The 25,170-nt window shown below is 36.9% G+C and overlaps 2 protein-coding genes across 2 annotated transcripts; both read left to right on the forward strand.

Annotated features, from left to right (window-relative positions):
* Positions 1 to 8: 8 nt before the first annotated feature.
* On the forward strand, positions 9 to 7,287 carry LOC120107319 (ATP-dependent Clp protease adapter protein CLPS1, chloroplastic-like; the record flags this gene model as incomplete). The annotated part of the gene is made up of 2 exons (XM_039120553.1): positions 9 to 169; positions 6,806 to 7,287. Coding segments are annotated over 2 exons (423 nt in total), but the record flags the coding sequence as incomplete, so codon positions are not given.
* A 6,921-nt stretch (positions 7,288 to 14,208) lies between these two features.
* Positions 14,209 to 23,425, forward strand: LOC120107318 (aluminum-activated malate transporter 5-like). The gene is made up of 6 exons (XM_039120552.1): positions 14,209 to 14,729; positions 15,249 to 15,386; positions 15,498 to 15,767; positions 16,196 to 16,332; positions 16,420 to 16,566; positions 22,477 to 23,425. Exons 1-6 carry the CDS (start codon positions 14,303 to 14,305, stop codon positions 23,152 to 23,154), a joined length of 1,797 nt encoding a protein of 598 aa, XP_038976480.1. The 5' UTR covers positions 14,209 to 14,302; the 3' UTR covers positions 23,155 to 23,425.
* Positions 23,426 to 25,170: the final 1,745 nt, after the last annotated feature.

The raw sequence follows: 25,170 nt of genomic DNA on the forward strand, positions 1-25,170 counted from the left end.
TCTCATATTGTCATACAGGAGATAAGTTGTCTCTCTATAAAGGACACTATGCAAATCGTGGCATTCTTGTAGCAATATCAGCAACAGGACCAGGCAAAGGAGGTGGTTTGTTGGAAAGGCCAACCATAGAAAAAACTACTCCTGGTCGTGAATCTGAATTTGATTTGAGGTACGAGCACTCAAAGCCATTTTTGTTCTTTTGCATTTATTGGCACCTGCTTAGCTAAAGTGGTTCCTGATTTTGCAAGACATATCTATCATGCTATATGCATTTCAGTTGTACATTTTACACTTAGCTTTCCAGGCTATCATGAATGCATCTGACAACACAGGTTTTTCAAGAACAGAATGTTTGGAATCTGTAGAGCATCCTGAGAAACTGCAATTAATAAATAACTATTGAAACCTGGAAACTAAGTTAGGTCTTTCTTTGTGGATGATGCATAAGAATCATGACTATTTAATATTTTTTTTTGGGTAAAATTACAGACTGCCAAAACCAACAAATAGGATAATGCTGCAAAACAAATCAACAGGTAAACAAATCAAACAGGTCAAGTGCCCTAGGTTATGCCATGGACGAGCATTTCTATAAAAACTACAAAAGTCGGTGGGTTACACATGAGCAGCAGAAGTTTAGAGCCAACGAATTCATCGACAAGGATAATGTTAATGAAACAATTTGTCACAATGGCTCTCCCTAATCATCAAGCTTTTCACTTAAGGAATCATCTTCTCTCCCATAAGTAATCCATATTTCCAACTCAGAACATTTTCCAATATATTGTTTTTGTGACATGAGGAGAAACCATCATTACTGTAGACAGTCCTACATAGTAAGGCACTAACCTTGGACCATTAGCTTGGCTAGATAAATTCCATCCCCAAAAGCAATACAAGATACAGACTCTAATTAGTTCTGACAATGAAAGTAAATGTAATTGCCATGCTGATATGCTCACAATGAAAATAAAATGTATAATTATATTATTAATGACAAAGCATATATAATGTCCATCAATTTCTTTTGTTAGGTTGTGAGAAATACCTTTTGGTTCAAGAAATATGTAGGTAAGCTTAAATATAGGCATATTTGTTTCATATATTCATAACTGCATATTCCTATAAAAGATGTCCTCTCTAATACTTGATGGAATTATGAGACATACAAACCTCCTTGACAAACTCTTATAAAGGGCTGTCTTCTGATATGAGAACAAGGTTGTAAAAACTTTTGGAAATGTCATGTTTATAAATGCAGTTATGTAACTAACTCACAATAATAGTTTTAGGGGACAATTGTCGACTATCATGTCTGAATAAAGTTTGTTGATAAAGAGGACATATATTGAAAATATGTTTTAGAGTCTATGCATTTAGTCACATGAAATATAGGTATCTCTATGCATGCGATATAGAATTCAGAATGTTTTCTAGTAAATTAAAGAAAGCAAACTTAAGTAGATATAGCTTTGAAAAGATGAAAAAGCATGAGGCATTAGGGTCGAATGAAATGCCAATTTGAGGTGAGGAAAATCATGGGAGACACAGTTGACTTACTACATCACTAATGAGATTCTGGAAAGCAATAAAAACCAACATAATTAGGATATTTTACTAAATAACTGTTTTAATATCATGTAATTAAATTTGTTAGCCACTTTATGAAGTTCTGGCAAAGGTAATAAAATGAATATTTAAAAATGGAAACCATCTTAGAATACACATTTAATTTCATGACAAGAAAGTCGACAATGGAAGCTTTCTTCTTACTTAGACAATTGATAAAAATATAAAAAAAGGTGCTTATACTTGTTCTCTATTGCCTTGCAGAAAACTTATGATAAGGGTATCAAGAAAGGTAATTTTTGGGTCATAAGAACAAAGTACCATGTAAAGGTAATTTTTGGGTTATAAGAACAAAATGTGTGTCTCATTGGTATCTTAAATTATCGGAAATATGTGTATTGTAATAATAATAAGCATTAGTAGTAGTTATGGCATGACTATGTTCAACATGAAGTTTGTAGGAGACTTCCTAATAATACTAGAGAGATTTTAATAGTGTATAGTGTCTGCGCATAATACTTTGTTGATAAATGAGGATGAGACAAAAATAAATGCTAAATAGGATTTCGAAGGGAAAGACTTTGAACTATAAAAGAAAGTATATGGGATGCAATTTTAGTAGATGACAATAAAGTTCATGATGTATTGCATAGAATTTTGATAGTAAAGAGGGCCCACCAACAAGTCAAATGAAAGAAAAATGAGAATATTGAAATGAATGTATGTTAAAGTAGAAAGGATAGGGTGAGGAATAAGCATATTAAAGGAAATGTAGGAGTTGCACCCATTGGTGATGGTGAGGAATTACCGATTGAGCTAACGTTGGCATGTCAAGGAAGATATGAGGAGGAATGCACAAGTAGAAATGTTCTAATATTTGTTGAGGGGTTTAGGAATAGGAAAGGAGGACGTAACCTAACATGAGTGGAGGTTGTAAGAATGGATTAGAAAAGTTTACAATAACATTAGAGGTAACTCCAAATAGGAATTGTTGGCTAATTAGGATTCATAAAATCGATCCCAAGTAGTTGGAACAAGACTTGGTGCTTATGGTCATTGTCCATGTTAGAGTCGATCCCAAGTAGTTGGAACAAGACTTGATGCTTATGATCATCATCTATGTTAGTTTAGCCATACCTTTTGGTTTAGCCATAAGTACCAAACTTGACATTTAAACATGAATTTTGCTATGATATTTGGGTACTTTGTCCCTACATAAATATCAAATATCTCTTTATCGTACAACCAATGTGGGACTAAGCACACACTCGCTCGGGTCCCTTACACACTCACCTCGTTTAAGCCATGGTATCCATGCCATACTAGGGGTCCAAATTTAATCAAATCCAATCATAAACACACCACGATTAGTCCTTGGCCAGTCCCAAATGGGCCCATGTTGTAGTGTCTCCTAGTCTATATGGTCATGGATTAGATCCACTTTGATACCATTTGTAATGGCCCATGACCTCACCTAAAAAGGATAGATGGAAGGTATTATTTAGGCTAATAGGCCTAGTATAAGTACCCAAGATCACTCCTATGCACAACCGATGTAGGATTAAACACATGCTCGCACAGATTCTCACAATAAAACTAGGGCCTACTTGGTTGCCTATAAGTTGCCTGCAAGAACTGACTTTTGTAAGGAACTCGCCATTTTGAGCATTTGGTTTGCTCGAAGTGAGCCAAAGTCAGTTTCTACCCCGAGCCAAACTCACCTAAAAATGTTTGATGTGACTCAACTTGTGGGGCACCAAAGACACTCTGACTGAAGTTAGTTCCTACCTACTAACTTCTAGCAGACAAAAAACACCCTTAAACCCTGACACTTGGGCCATTTCAATGTGGTATCTGGACAATATCTAGACAAACTAAACAACCATTAAATACAAGAATGAAGAAAATAAAATGGAGAAAAAAACGAAGATAAATTAAATAATTGGTGTCTTGGGATACTAGACCATCCCAAGTGTTGGGATGCAATGATCTTGGTCCATCTCGATTAGGATGGACCAGGACGATCGGGTCAAGGGTGCAAATGGGTCAGGTCAAACCGAAGCATGCTTAACCTTGAGCCAATCTGGTTCATGTCTAAGCATATGTTTGTTCAATAAATTGGAATGCTTGCCTTTGAGAATAATTGGGATGCTAATAGAATCACTTCCTATAATTATATATTCTATATGTGGACATCCTTGAAGGGTGAATGCCACAGGCCTGGGAAGTTTATAATTTCACCTACTCTTTTTGAAGGGAAAGTAGGAAAACATAGAGAAAATGGAAGGTGGTAAAGCCAGTCTATGTATCGGAGCTTGGGGCAAGGCCAAAAGTACTACTCGGGAAGGGATCAACACCTACCATCGAGGTGGTAGCACGGTGGGAACGGAGCTTTGATTCCACCGGAGTGGCCTAGATTCGAAACATGCGGGGCGTCGATTAAATGCGGAGACCGGATGCCCCCCACCTGGTTTGCCCGGTGGAGTCGCTATCTGGTCTGCTGGTACTTAGGTGGTGCTGGTGTGACGTACTCACACGTGGAATTTTCCTGTGAGTGGAGAGGGTATGAGTAAAACTTGTCTGCCAGCATCGAACATTCTCCAGTGGGGGGGGGTGCTACGCGGGTGAGGTTCTCCTCACCCCCCCCTCTTCCTTTTTTTCAGCAAAAAAAAAAAGAAAAAGAAAAAAGGGATCAACACCTATAGAACAACCTAATATGATATTCTTGGCCTCTACTTGCTCTCTGATCAAGGACATTTCTACTTCATCTAGTAAAGATGTAACTAGCCAAGTTATCTGAGGGCTACTTGAACCATGATACCGCTAATGGTCATAGGAGAACACTATAATGGATTTTCAGGACATGGCTACTGCAAGTCTGCATTTGAGGGGGGATCATGGTCTGCCATACTGATCGGTACGGACCGGTACGGACCGGTACCGGACGGAACCGGTACGGTACAGCTATATTTTTCAGTTCCGACTATTCGCAACCCGTACCGGTCGGTACCGATCCGGTACCGGCCCATACCAATCCGGTACCGGCCCATATCGATCGGCTCGTACCGACCTCAAATTTTTTTAGCTTGTGGCCCGAACCAGCCGAACCGGTATAGTACCGGTTCGGTTCGGTATGGTACCAGTACCGGTGCCCACCGATACGTTGGTATGGTCGGTACGACGGACCTTGGGGGGAATGCTTGATTTTATGGATAATGTGATGATTCGTCTGACTGGTCAGTCAAATTCTAGTTCCTTGACGTGTGTTTGACTAATTTGCTAAAGATTTTGAGCTTGTCGAGTTTGAAGCTCGTCTTATGTAAGTTTCCACTCCATAAACAACCAAATGAAAAGTGGTTATCCTGTACTTCAGCAATACTGGATGCATTTGGTCCATTTAAAGGGACTGATTTGAGCTTCCTAATATAGCTTAATGCTTCTTTAACTTTTAAGAGGAGCTTCACATTGAGCAAAAGTCCTGTAGAGATACAAGCTGCCCAGATGAACACCCTGTACACTCCATGGCCTTGTAACTGTGTTTGGGATTTAACCAATACAGTTCTTATGCTGCTAAGAGCTGAATGACAACATATCTAGGGAAGGCATTGGAGAAAATGAAGTAGGCCAGCAAGAGTGCAAACCTCGAGGTACTGGTGCAACTTCAACAAGCCTAATACAATTTCTTTCTATAGTCCAAAAGTGCGTGTTTCCAATTATTAAGGCTTCCTAGACTTAAAAAGCTGAAGACAATTCTAATGAAACAGCACTTCTACTTATGTTTCTTGATCCTTGTGGTTGTCATCTATGTATGCTGTGTATGATGCGATGAAATTAGGGGGAAATTTTGATCACTCTAGCATCGTTTAACAAAATTTTATTCTTTCATTTATGGAACTTGGTAAATATACACCTATTTGCAGCTAATGTGTTTTCCCCTCTCTCTTAAAAATTAACAACTTAACAAAGAAGAGTGTATTTCTGAAAGATGAGGATACAGGACCTTACCCATAGACAGTTGAGCACTTGGATCTAGTTCTCTATATTTCCAACAAATAGCCTGCATTATGATGGCAGAAAACAGAGCTAGGAACATAAGATGAGAGATTTAATAGATAAGGATATTTATTAATGTCAGTTATTATAGGAAGGACATAGATACCTGCAGCTTTCTGGATTAGTAGCTAGAATTTGGGTGAGGTGGGCATGTTTAAGTGGTTGATTATTATGGAAAGAGAGGAGATTTAGACCCTCATAAAAGAACCCATAATGGTAACTCCAATCACAGCATAGTCGATGGATAATCATCTCCAAACGAGGGATATTTTTATGTGGATTTAAAGAACTATGATTGGATTATGGGAGTGCAGCAAAGAATGCCGCAAGAGCTAGGGGAGCTGGGACAGGTAGGGTTTGGGGGGAAGGGTAGGGGGAGCATGAGTCTTGCGAACAGTTAACCTTGAAAGAAATTTTCTGTTTTATAGGGGGACCATGGCCCCCTCTGTCATCCCCCTATCTGCCCCTGAGCATGTGCACTGCAAAATATAGTATTTTATAATGAACACAATGTAAAGCAAGTATCTTATACTTTGGTGGCTTTTAAAAATCTTGCAACATTTACCATGTTGCAGGATGTCTGATTTGGGATGTTGCGAATTTGATTGCTGATTGAAGTATGTAGCTAACCCAGAAAATGACACTTCACAGCCATAGTTACAATTTTGAAACTCATGAATAGTCTTGCTACACTCTTGGTGAAATCAAGCATAGAATTAACAAGAATGAAAATATCAAAGAAACCGCCATCACTAGCATCAAACGTTTCTTGGTTTAACCATGAATAACTCGAGAACAAATTGTAAATTTAATAAATAACTGAATAATTCTGGACTAACTGATTATCTGAAATCAATTTAAAGAATTATTTCGCAGAGGAAAAAATTGTGAATAATTTGAGAATTTTCCAATAATTTGGAGATCATTGTCATTGTGCATGCTGCTTTATATTAGTCTTGAGAGCTCACTACTAAGTTCATTTGGCTCCTGCAAAAGATTTTGTGCATTGATAAGAAGCGATTTTTTTGAGGAAAAATGTCAAGATATGATTTAGTATGATAATTGTACTCTGTTCATAAAAATTTAAAGTAATTCAAAGAGCCTCATTTAACCTGTCATCTTTATGATTCACATGATATGGGAAAAACTAGCTGCTGAATTTTCCTTCTTTTCTGGTTTGCAGGAAATCTAGGAAAACAGCACCTCCATTCCGTGTTATATTGCACAATGACAACTACAACAAACGTGAGTATGTTGTCCAAGTTCTGATGAAAGTTATCCCTGGAATGACTCTTGATAATGCAGTCAATATCATGCAAGAGGCCCATTATAATGGCCTAGCTGTCGTAATCATTTGTTCGCAAGCAGATGCCGAGGAACACTGCATGCAGCTAAGAGGCAGCGGTCTCATAAGCTCAATTGAGCCTGCAAGTGGTGAGTGCTGAATTCATGGTGGTAAGTCATGTACAGATGAATCCTAATACCAGGCTTCTCTGATTATATGTACATTCATGATATGGATAATGATGGTGTATTTGACAATAATCATACCGAAAGAGATGGAGCATATGGTATTACTGGATGTAATCCAGTTAGGCTGTATATAGGATTAAGTTGCCCTAACTTTTGGGCTTGATATTACAGCTACTCTCCTTTTTATGGTCATCCTATGAACACTATGGGCTCGTTTGGTTCGCGGGGAAAAGAAGGGGGGAAAGTGTGGTCAACGGGAAAGTAATGAGATGCCTCTTGTTTGGTTGGAGTTTTCAAAGGAGAGAGAAGGGAAAGTTGTATTCCCATGGGAATGTGATTCCCACATTTCATGGGAAAGTCTTTCCCATGAGAAACATGGGAAAGTTACTTTCCCATGAGGCGGGAATCACTCCATTTTTACTTTTTCCCAAAAAGTCCCTTCAGCATTAAAGAAGCATTAAAGAGGCATTAAAAACCTAATTTTTATTAAGGGCATAATAGGAATTATATATAACTTTCCTAGGAAAGTGGATGGCCAACCAAACATAAGCACCTTGGAAATTTGTCACTTTTCCATGGTCAACCAAACATGCCAAAAGTACTTTTCTAGGCATCCTCTTCCTAGGAATTTATTTCCCAGGAATCATATTCCTAGGAAGGAAAATGCTTCCCGCGAACCAAACGAGCCCTATAGGAACTTTGTCGCACCTATGATGATACTTGCACTTCTTCTCATTGAAAGTGTGATAAACTTGTACCGGATGAACTTAGTTGTGCATCAATGGCTAATTAAGTGTCTCGGCATCTAAGAAGATTGAAAGTGATTAGTCATAACCTAATATGTGTTTATGTCTTAAAAAGCCAAAACAAAAGTTACTGGACTTTACAAACCAAAAGAGATTAAATAACATCATACCTTGTGCATCGACCATAAAAGAATTAAGTGAGGGTGTCGACTGATAGGTCAATCGAAGAGGAGCGAAGATTCTGTTCCTTGTTCCTTAAATTGTCATAGCTAAGAATGAGGTGGAAGACTTTACCTTTATGGCTATCGGCGGGGGATGATGACCATAAGATGGTTGCAATCCTTTGCCAGTTGCTGGAGTAGACTCCAAATCAACAATTTGATGTGGCATGTCACATTGACTGCCTAATTTGAAAACACATCTAACTGAAACTACATTGTCAAGATCGACGATGTTTTTGTCATATAATGGCTTTTTATATCCTCTGATCTGAAGTGTCCATATGAAGTAGCATGAGTCCAGTCACTTTGATGACCAGGCTACAAGGATACAAGTTTGTGTATAGTGGCTCATTGAGTGCACAAGATTCATACCATAAGAATATCTCATTGAAGCAAAGATTAACTAGACAAAGATAAATACAAGTGACATGCCAAAAGTGTTTTGATAACAATTTATTCTGCATATAAAATAAATATATAGTATAATAATGGTTTTTAAAATGTTTTCGGAGAAATAATTTCTCTAGTACCTGGCCAAGTCGAAAGCCTGATGGATGCTTGTCGGTTATGGGTTCTACATTGTCTTGTTTATCTTCTTAATTACCAATTCAAGTTATTGCTTATAGTGGAAGAGCAAATTGCAAAACAGTGTGCTATTATATGGAAGGGATTTTAACTATTACTTTCTATTTTAGTGCTACATTGCAATATTGTTTTCCCTATTAACTTAGGAGCTTAGAGGTCAAGGGTACGTCTGGTTAATGAAGTATTGAGTGCCTTGAGTGAACCTAAATCTACCCTACCGGCATGGTTCCACATGCTAGCTGGATGCTTTGTTGTTTACATTGATCGGGACTCGCTAATATAGACTTTGAGAGATTGAAGAGACGATCCAACCGCACATTTGGACTACTAGATGGTAATAATTGGCTTTCTTTTTTTTTTTCTTTTTTTTTTTTTTGGCGGATTCATCAATGCATGTATAAATATACTTAATAAAAATAAAAACACAAGCTCAAGAAATGCCTGATGCAACTCTCCCTCTTCTGACCACAAGGCATATCCTGAGTAGTGAGCCGTGTAGGCAGCCACTCAGTCTGCAGCCTCATTGGCCTCTCTAAATACATGTTTGGCCTGAAAGGCCACCCCATCGATCCCTTGTCATCATCCCAATATTCCGGAGCAATGGGTGGTCCATGCTCACGTCCCTCGGACCCCCTTGAATCCAACTGATCACTATGGCTGAGTCGTCATCCAAAATAACTGAACTGGCCTGCAACACCCACCTTACATGTCGAAGATCCGCCCAGGCAGCCCACAACTCCGTCCCATGGACCGACGTAATAATGGCATTATAGGTCATGAGACATTAATTGGGCTCCACATATGTTGTGAACCAATTCATTGAGAGGTTATAGGTTTAGGCCTATTATTAGGCCTTAGTAGGCTCATCCCTTAAGAAGAAAGTAGGAGGCCCACAAAAGTGTGTTCCTCCATGATCTCCCTCCTAGTTCGATTAGGACAGAAAGATTAAGTGGGCCCGGCATCATATTGTGCATAATGAATGCGAATAACTCCTCTCGAATTCTCTTTCTCAGAATTGTGTAACATCATGAGAGTTTGGAAAAATTCTCTTGAGGTTCTTTTAGTCAGCAAAGCAGATCCAAGAAAGGCTCGACACAGGTACAAAGTTTGGAGGTCCTGAATCTGCATCAGTCGGAAGTGTGACTCTGAGATTCATCCTATTAATTCACAAAAAATTGAATAGTCATTTAAGATATATCTTTTACCTTTGCATGATTGATTGAGATAAATTTTTTTTTGCATGCACCGTACAATTCTGTAGCATGATAGAAATTTTTCCACACTTTTTTCTGCACATAATGCTCTAAGATATGCAAGACCATTTGTAGCTTCCCTAAAATCCTTTATTTCAACAAATATAACTATCAAGAACAATTGGTACGCATTTGAAGTAGATACACATGTAATATAGATTAGTATTACAGCTTAGAATCATGCACAATCTCTCTTATTATAGTATGAACGATATTGGATATTACAACTGCCACGTATTGTATGCATAAACACTACAACAAAAATAGGCTATCCAGGTGCTTTGTAAAACCTATGCTAACGCTTATAAGCATCGGTAATTTTTCTGTCAATCCTTTCTAAAACGTCGCAAAAGCATCGGCTAGGTGCGGGTGGGAAAAAAATCTACTGACGCTTTCGTTAACGGCGTGAACTTTTAGCGACGCTTATAAGCATTGGATATTAGCGATAGTTAAAAGTGTCGGCTATTAACATTTTATATTTTTTATAACAATGTTTTAAAGCATCGTTGTAATTATATTTTTAAAAAAATATTTAATTTTTTTTCTATTTTAGTAAAATTTAAAGGTCATTGAAAAATTTGCATAGGTCATCTGACACAAAACCACTGCCTCTGAGTAGCCCATCTGCCCATCCCGATAAGAAATAACTAGAGAAAGAAAAAAGAGGTGAAAAGAAAAGAAAGAGACATAGATTAATGATTATAATATATAGTTAAGAGGAAGAGAGGGGAGGAGTCCGAGGAGAGAAACTCTTGCTTTTATTTATTTAATTATCTTTACTGCTTTTATATTGACACTGTTTTTTGCTGATTGCTCTCAAATTTCAACAAGATTTGAGTTTTTCTGAGATCTTCGTTAATGATATGCCATTTTAGTGGTAATAGAAGTAATGCAGAACCATCATGACTTTGGAATCAAATGCATTACATATTTTACCAGAATATTTCTATTGTTTAACATTATTGCATCAATTTGATGATGGTATCGAGACATTTAGTGTTTCAGCAACAATAGCTAGATATTTTGGGTGATAAAAATTAGAGGAATAGGTCAGACTTTCAATATAGTATTGGTGGAAGTTGTTAGAAGGGTTTTAAAATGCTTCTGTTGACAATGGTGGAGCTCTTTGTAGGAAATATTAGCAACATAGGACGTTGTTTGCCTCCAATGATCACACAGTTGTAGACTTGTACTCTCTCTCTACCCACCGGTTAGTATCAAGATTTTGAATTTAATATAGGCATGATTTTCCGCATATTTTATTGTCCATTGCTTTGGGTATAACTTTATGCTTATTTTATAAAATTAACAGTAGCTTTTCATGTTTAGGATCCCCATTAAAAACTGACAGTAGCTCCAGCACCACTTCTCGCCGTCGAGTTTGGCACCGCTTATTGGGACCTGAGTTCGTCATCGAGTCCGACACCGCTTCTCTTGACATTTCAGATTTTATCATTTTAAACTTTTTTATATTTTGATTTGTTTGGAGTGATTGTCTTAATTGTTTTGTTTGATAATATTCTTTTTAGATTCAAATATCTAATAGAAATTTTGAATACGGTTTGAAAAACTCAAAAAAAAATAATAATTGAAAAACTCATTCAATCTTAAAAAAGAGCTATAGATAGATTTGTTGTCACAAATAAACAAAATACTACATCAAGTTTAAAAACAAAATGAGATTGAGAACCAGATTTATAGTAGTATTCAAACATCTAATGAAACAATCTCTAGTGAAGAACACAATAAAAAAATAGATGGAGATAGAATAAACAAGGATAGTGTAGAGTTTAATGAAATTAGTTCTATTTTTACAAATATATATGATCCTGGTCAATGAAAAATATTGATACAAAGTTGAGAGATCTATTAGTGGAAAGAGGTCCAATTAGAGATTATGATCTTCATTTTTCTATGGATAAAAATAATAAACACTTCTCTGCTATACATTATATTCGTAAGTTACCTAATGGTGAAAAATATGATAGAAGATGGTTAGTATATTTGAAGAATTTGGATAGGGTATATTATTTTTGTTGTAAATTATTTGATTCAATGCATAGGACAAGTCACTAAGTCAATGAAGGAACTAGGGACTGAAAAAATCTATATGTTAAGCTCAAAAGTTATGAAACAACTAATAAACATATTACTAGCATAACAAGTGGATTGATTTAGAAGTGAGATTTGTTGAAAAACGAGACAATTGACAAAAGTCTCCAAAAACAATAAACCAAGAGAAGGATCATTGGAAAAAAAGTACTATTGAGAATTATTGATATTATGAAAAATCTTGCAAAAAATAATTTAGCATTTCAGAGAAAGAATGAAAAGATCTACCAAAGCAATAATGAAAATTTTCTAAGTCTTATTGAAATGATTGCAGAATTTGATTTAGTAATACAAGAACATGTTCGACGCATTCAACATGGTGAAATTCACAATTATTATTAGATTATAGGATTCAAAATGAATTAATTCAAATGTTAGCATCTGAAATTAAAACTATAATAATTAACAAGATTAAAGAAGTAAAGTACTTTTCTATAATACTTTATTGCGCTCCTGATGCAAGCCATCAAGAACAAATGACTCTAGTTTTAAGATGTGTAGATACTTCAACAAGTCCAGTAAAAATAGAAAATTATTTTTTAGAATTTTTAGAGGTAGATGATACCTCTGAAAAAGATTTTTTTAGTGAACTTATAAATATACTAAAAAAACATAAACTTGAGGTTAATAATATAAAAGGGTAAGGGTATGACAATGGGCCTAATATGAAAGAAAAATATCAAGGTGTATAAAGAAGATTATTGGATATAAATCTTAGAGTATTTTACACACCATGTGTATGTCATAACTTAAATTTAGTATTATGTGATACTGCTAACTCATGTTCCAAAACTATATCTTTTTTTGGAGTGATCTAATGAATTTATACTTTATTTTTTTCTTTTACAAATCGATGAAAAATTTTACAAGATAATATATCCACATTGACTCTTAAATTCTTGTCACAGACATATTGGGAAAGTCATATTGAAAGTATCAAAGCAATTAAAAACCAAGCTCCTAAAATAAGAAATGTCTTAGTTCAATTAGCGGAAACTAGTAAAGATCCTAAAACAAAGAGTGAAGTCATATGCTTAACTACATATGAGATTAAGAATTTTGAATTTTTATTGGGCATGAATATTTCATATGATATATTGTTTGAAGTTAACTTAGTTAGTAAGAACTTATAATTTGAAGATATGCATATTGATGTTGCTATAAATCAATTAAAAGATCTTCTTTCTTATTTGAAAAGTTACAGAAAAAATGGATTCATGACTGCTTTGGTTTCATCCAAAAAAACTGCAATTGAAATGAAAATAGAACCTACATTTTGTGAAAAACATGTAATCCGTAGAAAAAAATAATTTGATAAAAATAGTGATGATGAGGTAGAAAGATCAGCCGAAGAATTTTTAGAATTGATTACTTTTTATATATAGTAGATCAAGCTATTTTTTCATTTCAACATAGCTTTAAAACAATTCACCATATATGAAGATGTTTTTGGTTTTTTGTTTAATTTTAGAAAGTTAAAATCTTTGAATGAAGAGGATTTGAAAAAGTATTATCTTAATCGTGAAAACTTTTTAAAGCATGGTGAATATTCTGATATTGATGGTCTTGATCTGTTTTCAGAGTTAAAAGTTTTAAAAACAGAAACTAGTACCTTTATTGATACTTTAAGTTTTATAAAAAAACATATTCTTTTTCCAAATGATATATTGCTTACAGGATATTGTTAACAATACCTGTAACAGTTGCTTCTACTGAAAGAAGTTTTTCATTTTATCCTAAAAAAAGAAGTTTTTCAAAATTAAAATTGATAAAATCTTATTTGCGGTCAATTATGTCATAAGAAAAATTAAATGGATTAGCCATGTTATCGATTGAAAATAATATTTTAATAAATTTTGATTACAAAAATTTGACTAATAATTTTGCATCTCAAAAAAGTAGACAAATTATTTTTAAATAAAATTTTAAAATATATTATATTTATTAAAAAAATTATTATTTTTTTTAAAAAAAATATTTTAGTGAACATACCTTAGGCTCCAAACGCATTGGGCCGCCAAATCAAACTTGCCCACTATCCTTATTAGGCGGCGCTCGAAGACAGGAACGGTCCGCGACGACCCCACAAAGATCCGAAATATCGAGAGCCCCGTACCGTACTTTCCTACCAAGCCTCGCGAATCTTGGACGTATCGTGGAGTGACACCGCGTTACTTCACGCGACAACGCAAGCCAAAAATAGAATCCAGAAAACTACCACGCCATCGTCCTCCCTCTTCCATATATCTGCGCTTATCGAATCATCTCTTTTTTTATTGTGCAATCTCCGATGGAAAGAAACGAAGAAAAATTCTCCCAAAAATCTATAGGAGGAGGGAGATCGCAGATGGTCCCTCAATTGGGTTCGTTTAGGTACAACTCCGAGCAGCGGAGCAAGGAGGGGCTGCTCTCCTCGTTTCTCAAAGAGGGGGAGTGGGGGGTCGGCCTCGACTTCGATGAGGAGGAGGAGAAGAGAGGGTGCCTCCGGCGCCTGGGCGCCGGGATCGCCGGGATGTGGGGCAAGGCGCGGGAGCTGGTGGAGAAGGGGTGGAAGTTCGGGCGCTCGGATCCGAGGAAGGTCGTTTTCGGCGCAAAGATGGGGCTTGCGCTCACTCTGACCTCCTTCATCATCTTCCTCAAGGAGCCCTCCATGGACCTTACCAAGCACTCCGTCTGGGCCATCCTCACCGTCGTCGTCATCTTCGAATTCAGCATAGGTATGCATAATGATGAATTGATGATGATGATGAGATTGGTCAATTTTAATGGGGCTTAAACGGTGGTATTTAGTTATTTATATATGTCTTTTCGAGAAAGATTTTGGAAATTAATTCAAAGTGATGTACTGGGGAGGTGATTATTTGTGGTACTTGTGGAAATCGATCTGCGTGGTTGGAATAATCGGAGGCCATTTTAACCGGAGCATGGGACGAAGTGGATGTAAAGGAAACAGAAGTAACAGAGTGATGAAAAAAAGATAATCCTTTGACTGAGGTGTTGGGAGTGGTAACTTTGATTTGAAGGTAATGAAAAAGATGGTTTCTAAGCATTATCTTTAGGAATGATTTTCATGGTTGTGTGAATTAACTACGGAGTACTTCTTTCATTTGATTCGGGCGGGTCAATCTGGCTAGACACTGAATTGGTCATGAGACTTAGTGTTTCGTTCTTAGCTTGTATATTGCATGCGAAAGCGAAGTTTTTCTGAATGTCAAGCTGAATCTATTGTCATGCAGGTTCGACACTTAGCAAAGGGTTTAATCGGGCTATAGGAACACTAACTGCTGGAGGGCTTGCTCTAGGGGTTGCAGAGTTATCCAAATTGACGGGACAGTTTGAGGAACTAGTCATTATTATCTGCATCTTTGCAGCTGGTGAGATCTATACTTGACAACATTATACCTTATTTTGTTCTTTGTGAATTCTGAAAGATAAGTACTAATTTCTGTTTTTTTACCTTTCATGGCCATGCTTTTGGATGCTAGGGTTTTTTTCAAGCTTTATAAAACTCTACCCAACTATGAAGCCTTATGAATATGGCTTCCGGTGTTTCTTGCTCACATTTTGTGTCGTTGTAACGTCGGGATATCGGACGGGGGAATTTATTGCAACGGCTGTGAGTCGACTTGTACTTATTGTGCTTGGTGCTGCTGTTAGTTTGGGAATTAATATTTGCATCTACCCAATCTGGGCAGGAGAGGATCTGCATAACTTGGTAGCAAAGAATTTCATGAGCATAGCAAAGTCTTTGGAAGGTCTTGTTTTCTCTTGACATTATTTTTTATTAAACTAAAATATCTCTTTTCTAGATGCACAATGGTTCAACTGAACTATCCTTTCGATTGCCCACCTATTGAAATAATCATATCAAGATGAGCTTGCCAATCAAGGATTCCCAACCACTTAAATTTGCCTCTAACAGATTCATGCCATCTTTGTACGGAGCTATTTGAGCTATATTTTTTCCCTCCAAATGCCCATCAAATAATTGATGTGAACCTTTAGCGTAGTCTTTTTGCTATGGTCAATCATAGATATCCTTAACCAATCGATCCAATGTATAACATGTATAATCTTTTTCAACAGAGTTATCTCTGGTCAGCACATTTACCACTGCAAAGATTAACCTAACCTCGCTCTAGAATTATCCTTGTAGCTGACTTTATATCTATGGTTTTATCAGGCTGTGTCAATGGGTACATTCAGTGCATTGAATATGAGAGGGTTCCTTCAAAAATTCTTACATATCAGGCTTCTGATGATCCTTTATACAGTGGGTATAGGTCAGCCGTTGAATCAACAAGCCAAGAGGATACTCTTGTATGTATCTACTGCAATAATACTTTATCCATGTGCTTGTAGTTGAGCTGGATGTTGATGCGCCGTTACTTCCTTGTATCTTTACAGTTAGGCTTTGCTATGTGGGAGCCACCCCATGGTCCTTATAAGATGTGGGGATATCCCTGGAAGAACTATGTTAAAGTTGGTGGTGCACTAAGGCACTGTGCCTTCATGGTTATGGCATTGCATGGCTGCATACTTTCAGAAATTCAGGTAAAGTCCTTGTATTATTATGGTTTCTTTTGATATAATTTCTTATTTCTTATGAAGTTCATTATTTGATGTTTATTATAATTTCTTCCCTTGAGATCTGGTATTACGGAATATTTTGTCTCCCCTCTTGTGCTTGTCAATTACCTTTGTTGCCTTTGCATAGTATCATATGAGCCTGACAACTAGCAACATACCCCTGTCATGTAGCCATGAAGTGAAAATAAATCTTATAAAACCCGTCTTCCTTTTTACTAAGTCAATCTAAATTGATTGTCAAATGTACTTTGTATAGTTGCTTTGTTTACAAATCCCTTCCGATTTTTAACTTCAGCCAGTTCTAATAATAATTTGATGTTTCTTATGCTTTGTATGTGTTTGTTTGGTGGCTTAGAATTGTGAACTCTTGTTCGTCAATCTTAGTGAAACGTCTAGGTCTACTTGCAATTCTCGTTCATCCAAGTCTACTGAAATCTTAGGAAGATTATTGTATAATTCTAAAATCTAGGTCATCATTCATAGTTTGGATCCTTGAATCAGTGAAAGTTTATAGACCCAATTAATGGATATCTCCTAGCCTTCTTCTGAGTGTGTATGTGTGCTCATGTGTGCTTGCCTGACATGTGCAGTGGGAAGGTGCAATATAATATCATAAATAGTTGAATGAAAGGTGCTATACAATCCAAGATCCATAGTACCGAAACCGGCACCCGTGTTAGGAATCCAGCGGTATGGTATGGTATCATACCTTGCCGTTCCAGCACATATCAAAAAAGGGGCATCAGCAAGGGAGGGGGAGTGGGAGAAGGAGAGAGAGGGAGAATTGAGGGGCAGAACCATGCTGGTCTGTACCTGGCATGGCTCGGTACACCCCAAACCGGACGGTTTGGGGTGGTACAGCCTTCCTTGATACAGTCATTGGAAGGAGGAAACATGCCTAAGTTCCCAATTAACTCTCCTTTGATAGGAACCCAAACTCGCGAACCCCCCTTTCCAAGCTTGGAGGTGTGCTATGGTCTGACAAAAGCAAACTATGCAAGAATTGCAAGTGTTTGTAATAGAGATAATTCTTCAACATTTTGGTTTTAAGGTTCTGCAGCATTTTTTAGGTAACAGCTTTTAAGTATCTGTCATTGTGAAACTAAGGGTTCATTTGAATCAGGTTTACTGCTAACCAATGGGCTGGTGGAAAGGTTATTGAGCTGAACCAGTTGTCCCATGGTTTTGATTGGATACATGAGCTTTGGTTTATCAGTTTGGGCCCTGTATATATTGTTCCTACTAGACCATTGGGCAGCTTGCCCGCAGATTTTGCCAACCTATTACTATTTGTTTATATTTCTCTTGCATGATATTTTTGCTTTTCACCGCTTCTAGCTGGTGGAAGCCTATTATCAATTTCATAGAACATAAAATGAAAGAAGCGTTAATGCATGTATGGCCCTCTCTTCCTTTCCTGTTTAGCCATGTCTAATATTGGCTACCTGATGGAGCCACAGTCAAGATTTTGATTTGATATGAGTTTTTTTTTTTTTTCCTTTTGCTAATGACAATTATTCTGTGGAAGCCTTAAATAAGAACTGGAAACTTAGATTTGGACATTAGAAAAACTTTAGCTACCAACTCCTCTCTAGGTCCTTCTATAATAAATAGAACATAGAACCCAATAAACTCTCGATGCTGCTGTTTTGAGATCTGTGGTCATTGATCAGCGATCTTATGTTATTGGGACCTGAAAAGTCAGATCATATCGTGAATTTGATATTTGTTGACAAATATCATCCAATATGAGGTTCTGCTATTCAGACACGAACATGAGCAAATTGCAAAATATATGAGGTCATGGTTCTGTCTGTCTGTCTAGGAGTCAATATCCAATTTAAGCCCAAAACAGTACAAAATTATGCCAGTTGAGAACACTGACAATTATGACTGTGAATTCCAATGGCTAATGGATTTATTAATGGCTTTGTTAACTGCTTGTTGTGGCACATTCAGCTTTTGAATACTGATGAACTGATGACAGGTTAGTGCTCTTGTGGTCAGTGATTCATATTGAAATAAGCCGTTGCATCTAATACGACATTGGACTGATTGAGCTTGTGTAGTTTTATGAAGCATCAGTAAGTTGGTCCCCTGATTTGTTGTTCTGGAACCCTTGTAATTTGTAGAAAGGCACATGGGACTTTACTAGTTCAGAAGCCCTACATGATTTTATTGGATGTAAGAGAGAAAATTCACATTGAAGGAGCAAATTTATCTAAGCGCCGTTCTAGAAATTATGCATAATAGGAGATGCTCTTTGTAGCGTGCCCCTCAACTTGCCATATTGGTGGGTGGTCTATTTCAAGGCTTGCTATATGGGGTCAAATTCTGATTCAAGAAAGGGTTAAGATCTCATCTATCAACCCTGTATCTTTCACATCCTGCAACAGTACAAGATGCAATATGGCCCTTGTATCTATTTGGGGTTAGTTGAATCGGCAGATACCCTAGGGTGAATGTGTTTATAGACAGTGCTTGATGCAGGGTTAGGGTGATGCAGCATGGTTGAGCATAGTTAAGATTTCAAACGTTGGACAACTGGAGTTATGTTAGGTTGATCCAGCCTAACTTGGACAACATCAAAGTCCATTATAGTGAGAATAGGCAGAGCAACACCTTCATGTTTGAGCTGGACCTAAAATGATCCAAACAAGAAAATTAGTAGTTAGTAGCTATTTGGTCTAAGCAAGATTCACCCTCTATTTTTTAAAGGTTGCAAACTTCTTGGATATGACACAAGTGACACGCCAACTTGTGGTCAACCAATATTGATGCAACGAGATTTAAACCTAATATGAGTTATGCTAGAACTTTTGTTAGATTTTGATTCTTGATCATTTGTTTTGAGTAGTTTATGTCCTAGCATGATTCTATTGATGGCCATGAGCGGTTGGCATTTTAATGGGCTTTGATATCTACAAATAGTCCTCCACATGCCCAAGTTTACATAAGTTATTAAATTTTCTTCTTTATAAACCTTAGTTTGGACTTGATAGATTCTAAAAAAACAAGGTACAACCTTCGCAAACCTTAGTGAACTTTCGGTGCTAGCAAGGCTTTGATAGAATGGCTTAATCCTCACATTAGTGTACCATGTTCCTTTAGTTGCTCCAGAGACTGGCTATAGATTTTCTTGATTGCTTTTTGTCATCGTATGCAAAAAACCACTCATGCCAAATCAGTTTTTTGATTTATGGTCCCTTCTAGTATTAAAGACTGGCTCCGAGATTCCCTCAGTGCGTAGAAGGCCAAGAAGCATATTGTTCATACTCAAGTGCTTAGGTGGAGTACCAGATCATGACTAAAATTTTGCAGCTTCAGCTTTAGTATTGCCACACCTAGTCCTGTGTAATGTAGCAAATGGAGCACTGTTCAGCTTGCCTGCAATTCAATATTTGACCAAGCACAGATAATGAGTTGTCTTGCTATCTACTTATCCTTTTCTGTTCAGGTTCTTGACTTTGTTCATGATACCTCAGCCCACATACTAATTTTTCTTGTTGGTGGAAAAACTCTGTGGTCCCTGTGAGTTTGAGAGGTTATTTATATATTACTGAAGTAGTACTAGTTTTTATTATTATTTAATGCATCTTTTACCTTAAGCAGTAGGGCAGGTGATAGGGAGACCAACGGAATATTGATTTTTTTCTGGGGGGGTTAATGTTTTGTTGGACCGCTATTGGTATGGATTGATATGGTCTTGCTTAACTAATGGTTTACGACTTTAGGCCTGTCATGAGCACCAAGAGTCCAGGTGTTCAGCAGAATCTGACACACAAACCTTATGAGAAATCCAACATCAGGACATGCCTATTCGTTATAAATGTGTGTTTAAATATGTATGATTATATGCATATTATGTTTTTTTAGTTGGACATGTTACTCTGACAATACCTTTGCTTATATTAGACATGACAATATTTGGGTATCAGTGAAAGTACACATGTAATGGTGATGACATCTTGACATGATAATTTGAAGCATCAAGTAGTTTCATGAAGTGTGCCTCAAGTATTCAACCATTCAACATGTCAAGAAACCTAAACTTCGAGTGTCTGTGTAAAACTGGTTGCTGGAATATATCAAGTATTATTACTACTGTCCACACCAACTGTATTTGTTGTAAGCATATCAGGTTAATGATCTAAGGAAGGTTTATTAGCAATGTCATATCTCCCAACACCTTGTTCTTTCAAGACTAAGCCAAATCCAACTCGCAACAATAAGATGTTTTGATAGCCACAAAAAAAAAAGACAAGACTTGTCGATGTTGGATTAAATGGTTTTGATGTGGCCATTTTACATGATCTTTAAGGATTTCTGTGCAACTTATGTTTAGTTCAATTGTATGTTACATTCCAAGATTCAAATGTCAGTTTAAACTTTAAATTGTGCAATCACTGTTGGGTAAACCAAGTATCTACACTCGATAGCATATGATGTGAATCAAAACTTCATATGGATATGCTGTTTAGCAGTTTTTCATTTTCCTTTAGTTTTTTTTGATTTGTGAAAATCATCCTGTGCATATTGTTGGGAAAAGTCATTGCTGCTTCCAGTTTTTTGAATTAAAAATAACATTCACAATTCATTAAGGAGAAAACACTGCAGGCCCTACCTACTTCATTCTTTCCTCCAGGATTGGAGCTTCTACAGCTGTCTCCACTTGGTCAAACGCATCTGCCTCTGCCTCTATCTCCACTTCTGGATCAAAAGAAAAGATTTTGGAGTTAAGCAAAAGAAGAAAGAGAGAAGATCCATCCTGTTCTACTTTTGTTTATACTTCCCATCAACTGCTCTTGGTGCTTGCTCTGGTGCTTATAGCCTTGTATGTGGATCACGATCACAATCATGATCTCGTACAGAAAAAGGATTGAGTGGCTACATATGGGAACAAAAACCATTAGAAAACTTTGAAACATAGGTACCAGAAACCCATCTAATCCAATCTTAGGGAACCTTTGGATTTAAAGCCTTTTCAGTTAAGCGAAAAAACATCCGAAGTATCAGGGAATCTTGATAATGGAACATAATTATGAGGCTGCATGCTAGTTACCTTACCATCCAAATCATGTTGGGCTATAAGTTATTTTTTTTTTAATAACATTTCTAATTTTCTATATTGCACCTACTGCTCAACTTATGAATATTTCGCTGGCTCCAACATGCACAAAAGTGATCTATCTCATTTTTTTAGCAATGTGAGTAACGAGGCCATATTAGAATTGGCACCACATTATGTCTAAATAGATACAGTTATTGATTCGTCAGTCTCTATAAATAGTCGTATAATGTCTGTGTTCAACTGTTATTCTGCTGTGCGCTGAAGATGGTCGTATCTTTCTTTACAGTCAAATACATGGTATTCATTTGATTATTACACATGATCTAAGAAACTTTTTTCTGTTAGGTATATATGATAGAGCACCAAATTGTCGAGAATCATTTTAAATGTTTGCTAATTTATGCCAGCAATATTTAGTAATCTTATGTCTTTCTCCAAATACTAATAATCACCACAATGGAGTTAATGTGGATACACATTTATTGCTAAATCCTGTGGCATGGATGTGCAATAGATTGTCTGTTCATGGTTACAACAATCTGGGAGCTACTATCTGCAGAAACTTCAATGAATATCTATGACTACGAAGTTAAAATCCGCTCCCAGATCTTGTTGTCATTGTGGAACAGAAATCTCCCTGCAACCAAACCCTGGTCGCCACCTCCACCACCCCCCCCCCCCCCCCCCCCCCCTCCCCTCTCTTTTTCCTATGATGCTTGTGCAAGCATTATTTGGACTATTTATTTTCTGGAACATGCTTTTTTTCTCGTGCTGCCACTTGACTGTTTAAAAGTTTACTGTAGGCCCCACCTGACAGCAGGCAAGTTTTTAGCAATGAGCTAAAGAGGGTAGGCATGGAAGGTGCTAAAGTGTTACGTGAGCTAGGAAACAGAGTCAAGAAAATGACAAAATTGAACCCTGGGAACATCCTCCTTGAAGTCCATGAAGCTGCTGAAGAGCTGCAAAAGAAGATAGACCGGAAATCGTACCTTCTGGTGAATTCAGAAAGCTGGGAATTTGCAAGGCGGCCTGAAGGAATTAAAGATGCCTTAGATTGTGTCAACACGGGGGAAGGTGAAAACAAAAACCTCGAAACCAAATCTTACAGCGAGACGGTGCTTAATCTTCAATCAATCCAACTGTCAAGAAGTTGGGATGCTCATAACTCAATGAACAATGCAGTTGACTCCCCACCAGCAAAAGAGTTCAAACAACAGGTATCATGGCCTGCAAGGCGGTCATTTATTTCAGATGCAATACCTAATGAAGAAGAGTTAAAAACCTACGACAGTGCCAGTGCATTGTCATTGGCTACATTTGCTTCACATCTGATTGAATTTGTCGCGAGACTTCAGAATCTTGTGGATGCATTTGTAGAGCTGAGCGTGAAAGCTAACTTTAAGGAAGCAATAGATGAACCTGCAGCAGAGACAACCGGTTCCTGGACCAGTATATGCAAGTTTGTTGGATTAAAGAATTGAGAATCAGATAAGAGGGTGATTGCTCTTAGTACATTAAGGACATCTGGTTTAAATACAATGTATTAATAAAAATCGAATGGTTTAACCAAAAATGCATCTCCTCTGGTTTGATTTTTGAATGTTACTGATGTAATTATTGGTTGTCTCTGTAGACTCCATCCCAAAGATGAGCCAGACTTATATTCAATCCATATTATGAATGGCCGCACCAATGCAGTGTCACAAACTATGTAATTGCACCAACTTAAATCATAAGTTAGCTTTTGTACTCTGTGAAAGACTTCTGATATGATCTGTTTTCTGAGGGAACTAAATTAAGTCTATTAGTGTCAAAGTTTTCAGCAATAAATCTGAGAACCAAGATAAACATGGGAGCAGGAATTCAAAAACTAATGTTGCTACTCTTATTGAGCTGAAAGAGTTGGCATTTGTGAAGTATTCTCTTGTTGCTTTTGAACTTTTGGGCCATGCATGAAGCATAACTTGTCATGGTCTACAATTGGTTTGAAGGTGCAGGCTGCAAGAAATTATGCAGCTGGGGCTGTGGAAGATTTGTAGTCATATCTCTCCCTTCCGTTGAGAAAAATCAACCAAAGTAAAATATCTAAAGAAATTTGATGTCTAATTTTTCACCAATCAAATCTCAATAATAATAAAAAATACCATATGTGCTTTGAGCAAGAAACATCCTCTAAAACCAAAGGTCATAAAATTAGGAACTGTAATACATCAGCTACTTCATTGCACCTAGTATCCATTCAACTAACATCAAGTCTATTCACTGTGGTTTTCCAATAAAAGTTATTAATTCATCTTGGTTTCTCATAATGGCTCTCCATATGTTTGGCTCTCCATGTTTGAGCTCTTTTCCAGCAAGCTTATAGGAGGTTGGAAAGTCGACACCCCTCTTCCAACGTAATAGCAAAAGAAAATATGTCTGAATTTTGTTTAACTAGTTTTCATACATATTTCAACTCATTATTCTTTTCCTTTATTTGGATAATGTATACATGCATACAAATAACGACATACATAGAACAACAAAAGTGTACTTAATATTAATTTGATTCATCATACAATATCGGCAGAAAGTTGTGTTTATATTAAATTGGGTTTGGATGGTCTCTGGCTTTAGCCACCAACTCAGTGCACAAATAAGACGATCATACTAATCAGTTGGAGAAGAAAAAATAGCACTAATATTATGAGCACTCATACCGGCACATATATAGTCCCATATTGATTATGTGCTCGAGAGAGCTTGGTTACACATACAAAGCTATGCGACCTAAATAAAAACTTTCGATTAGCTTTTTTGGTTGAGGTACTAGGTCGTTACAAATGGTCGAACATATCTAGTTTAATTAATGAAGATGAACAATTCTATTAGCTAGCAAGGGCTTAAATGGGGGGTAAGTGACGAAAAGTGTGGTATGTGTTTAGTCCCATATTATTGTATGTTGGAAAGACCTTTGACATTTATACAAGACTAGAAAATCCAAATAATACCTCATAACCAGCATTTTTGGATGAGGTTCTTGGTCATTATCAATGGTATCAAAGCATTTACCTGGCTCATGGCCGATATGGACTAGAAAACACTGCAACACTAGCAATTTTAGGGCTGATCAGAGATCCATCATAGTATTTTTGATTGGATTTAGACTTTTAGCCTTATAAAGATTCTAGGACTTAAAAGGAGAATATGAGGTCCTATGTCGGTGTGTTTAGTTCCATATCAATTTTATACTAAAAAGATCTTCGATGCTTGTGCTATTTTTGAGTAAGGTTCTTCGTCATCATGGGCTTATTATTCAGAGAGGATGGTGGTAAATGGTGGACAGTGGAAGCAAATGGGGTTAGAAGGTAGATCCCATGAGTTCATGATGGAAGCTGTGCTTAAAGGTTTCAAACAAAGAATTGAAGACGAAGAGGAAAAAAAAAAGACGAAAGGCCCTAGATGGGGAAGAGGTGAAACTAACAGATGGTTAAAATTAGGAAAAAATATAGGGAGGA

The sequence above is a fragment of the Phoenix dactylifera genome, unplaced genomic scaffold, assembly GCF_009389715.1.
Source record: "Phoenix dactylifera cultivar Barhee BC4 unplaced genomic scaffold, palm_55x_up_171113_PBpolish2nd_filt_p 000823F, whole genome shotgun sequence".
NCBI lineage: Eukaryota > Viridiplantae > Streptophyta > Magnoliopsida > Arecales > Arecaceae > Phoenix > Phoenix dactylifera.

Coding starts and splice junctions, on each gene's coding strand:
- LOC120107318 (XM_039120552.1), top strand. CDS start 14,303: ATGGAAAGAAACGAAGAAAAATTCTCCCAAAAATCTATAGGAGGAGGG. Junction 14,730..15,248: donor CATCTTCGAATTCAGCATAG/GTATGCATAATG, acceptor ATTGTCATGCAG/GTTCGACACTTAGCAAAGGG. Junction 15,768..16,195: donor CATAGCAAAGTCTTTGGAAG/GTCTTGTTTTCT, acceptor TGGTTTTATCAG/GCTGTGTCAATGGGTACATT.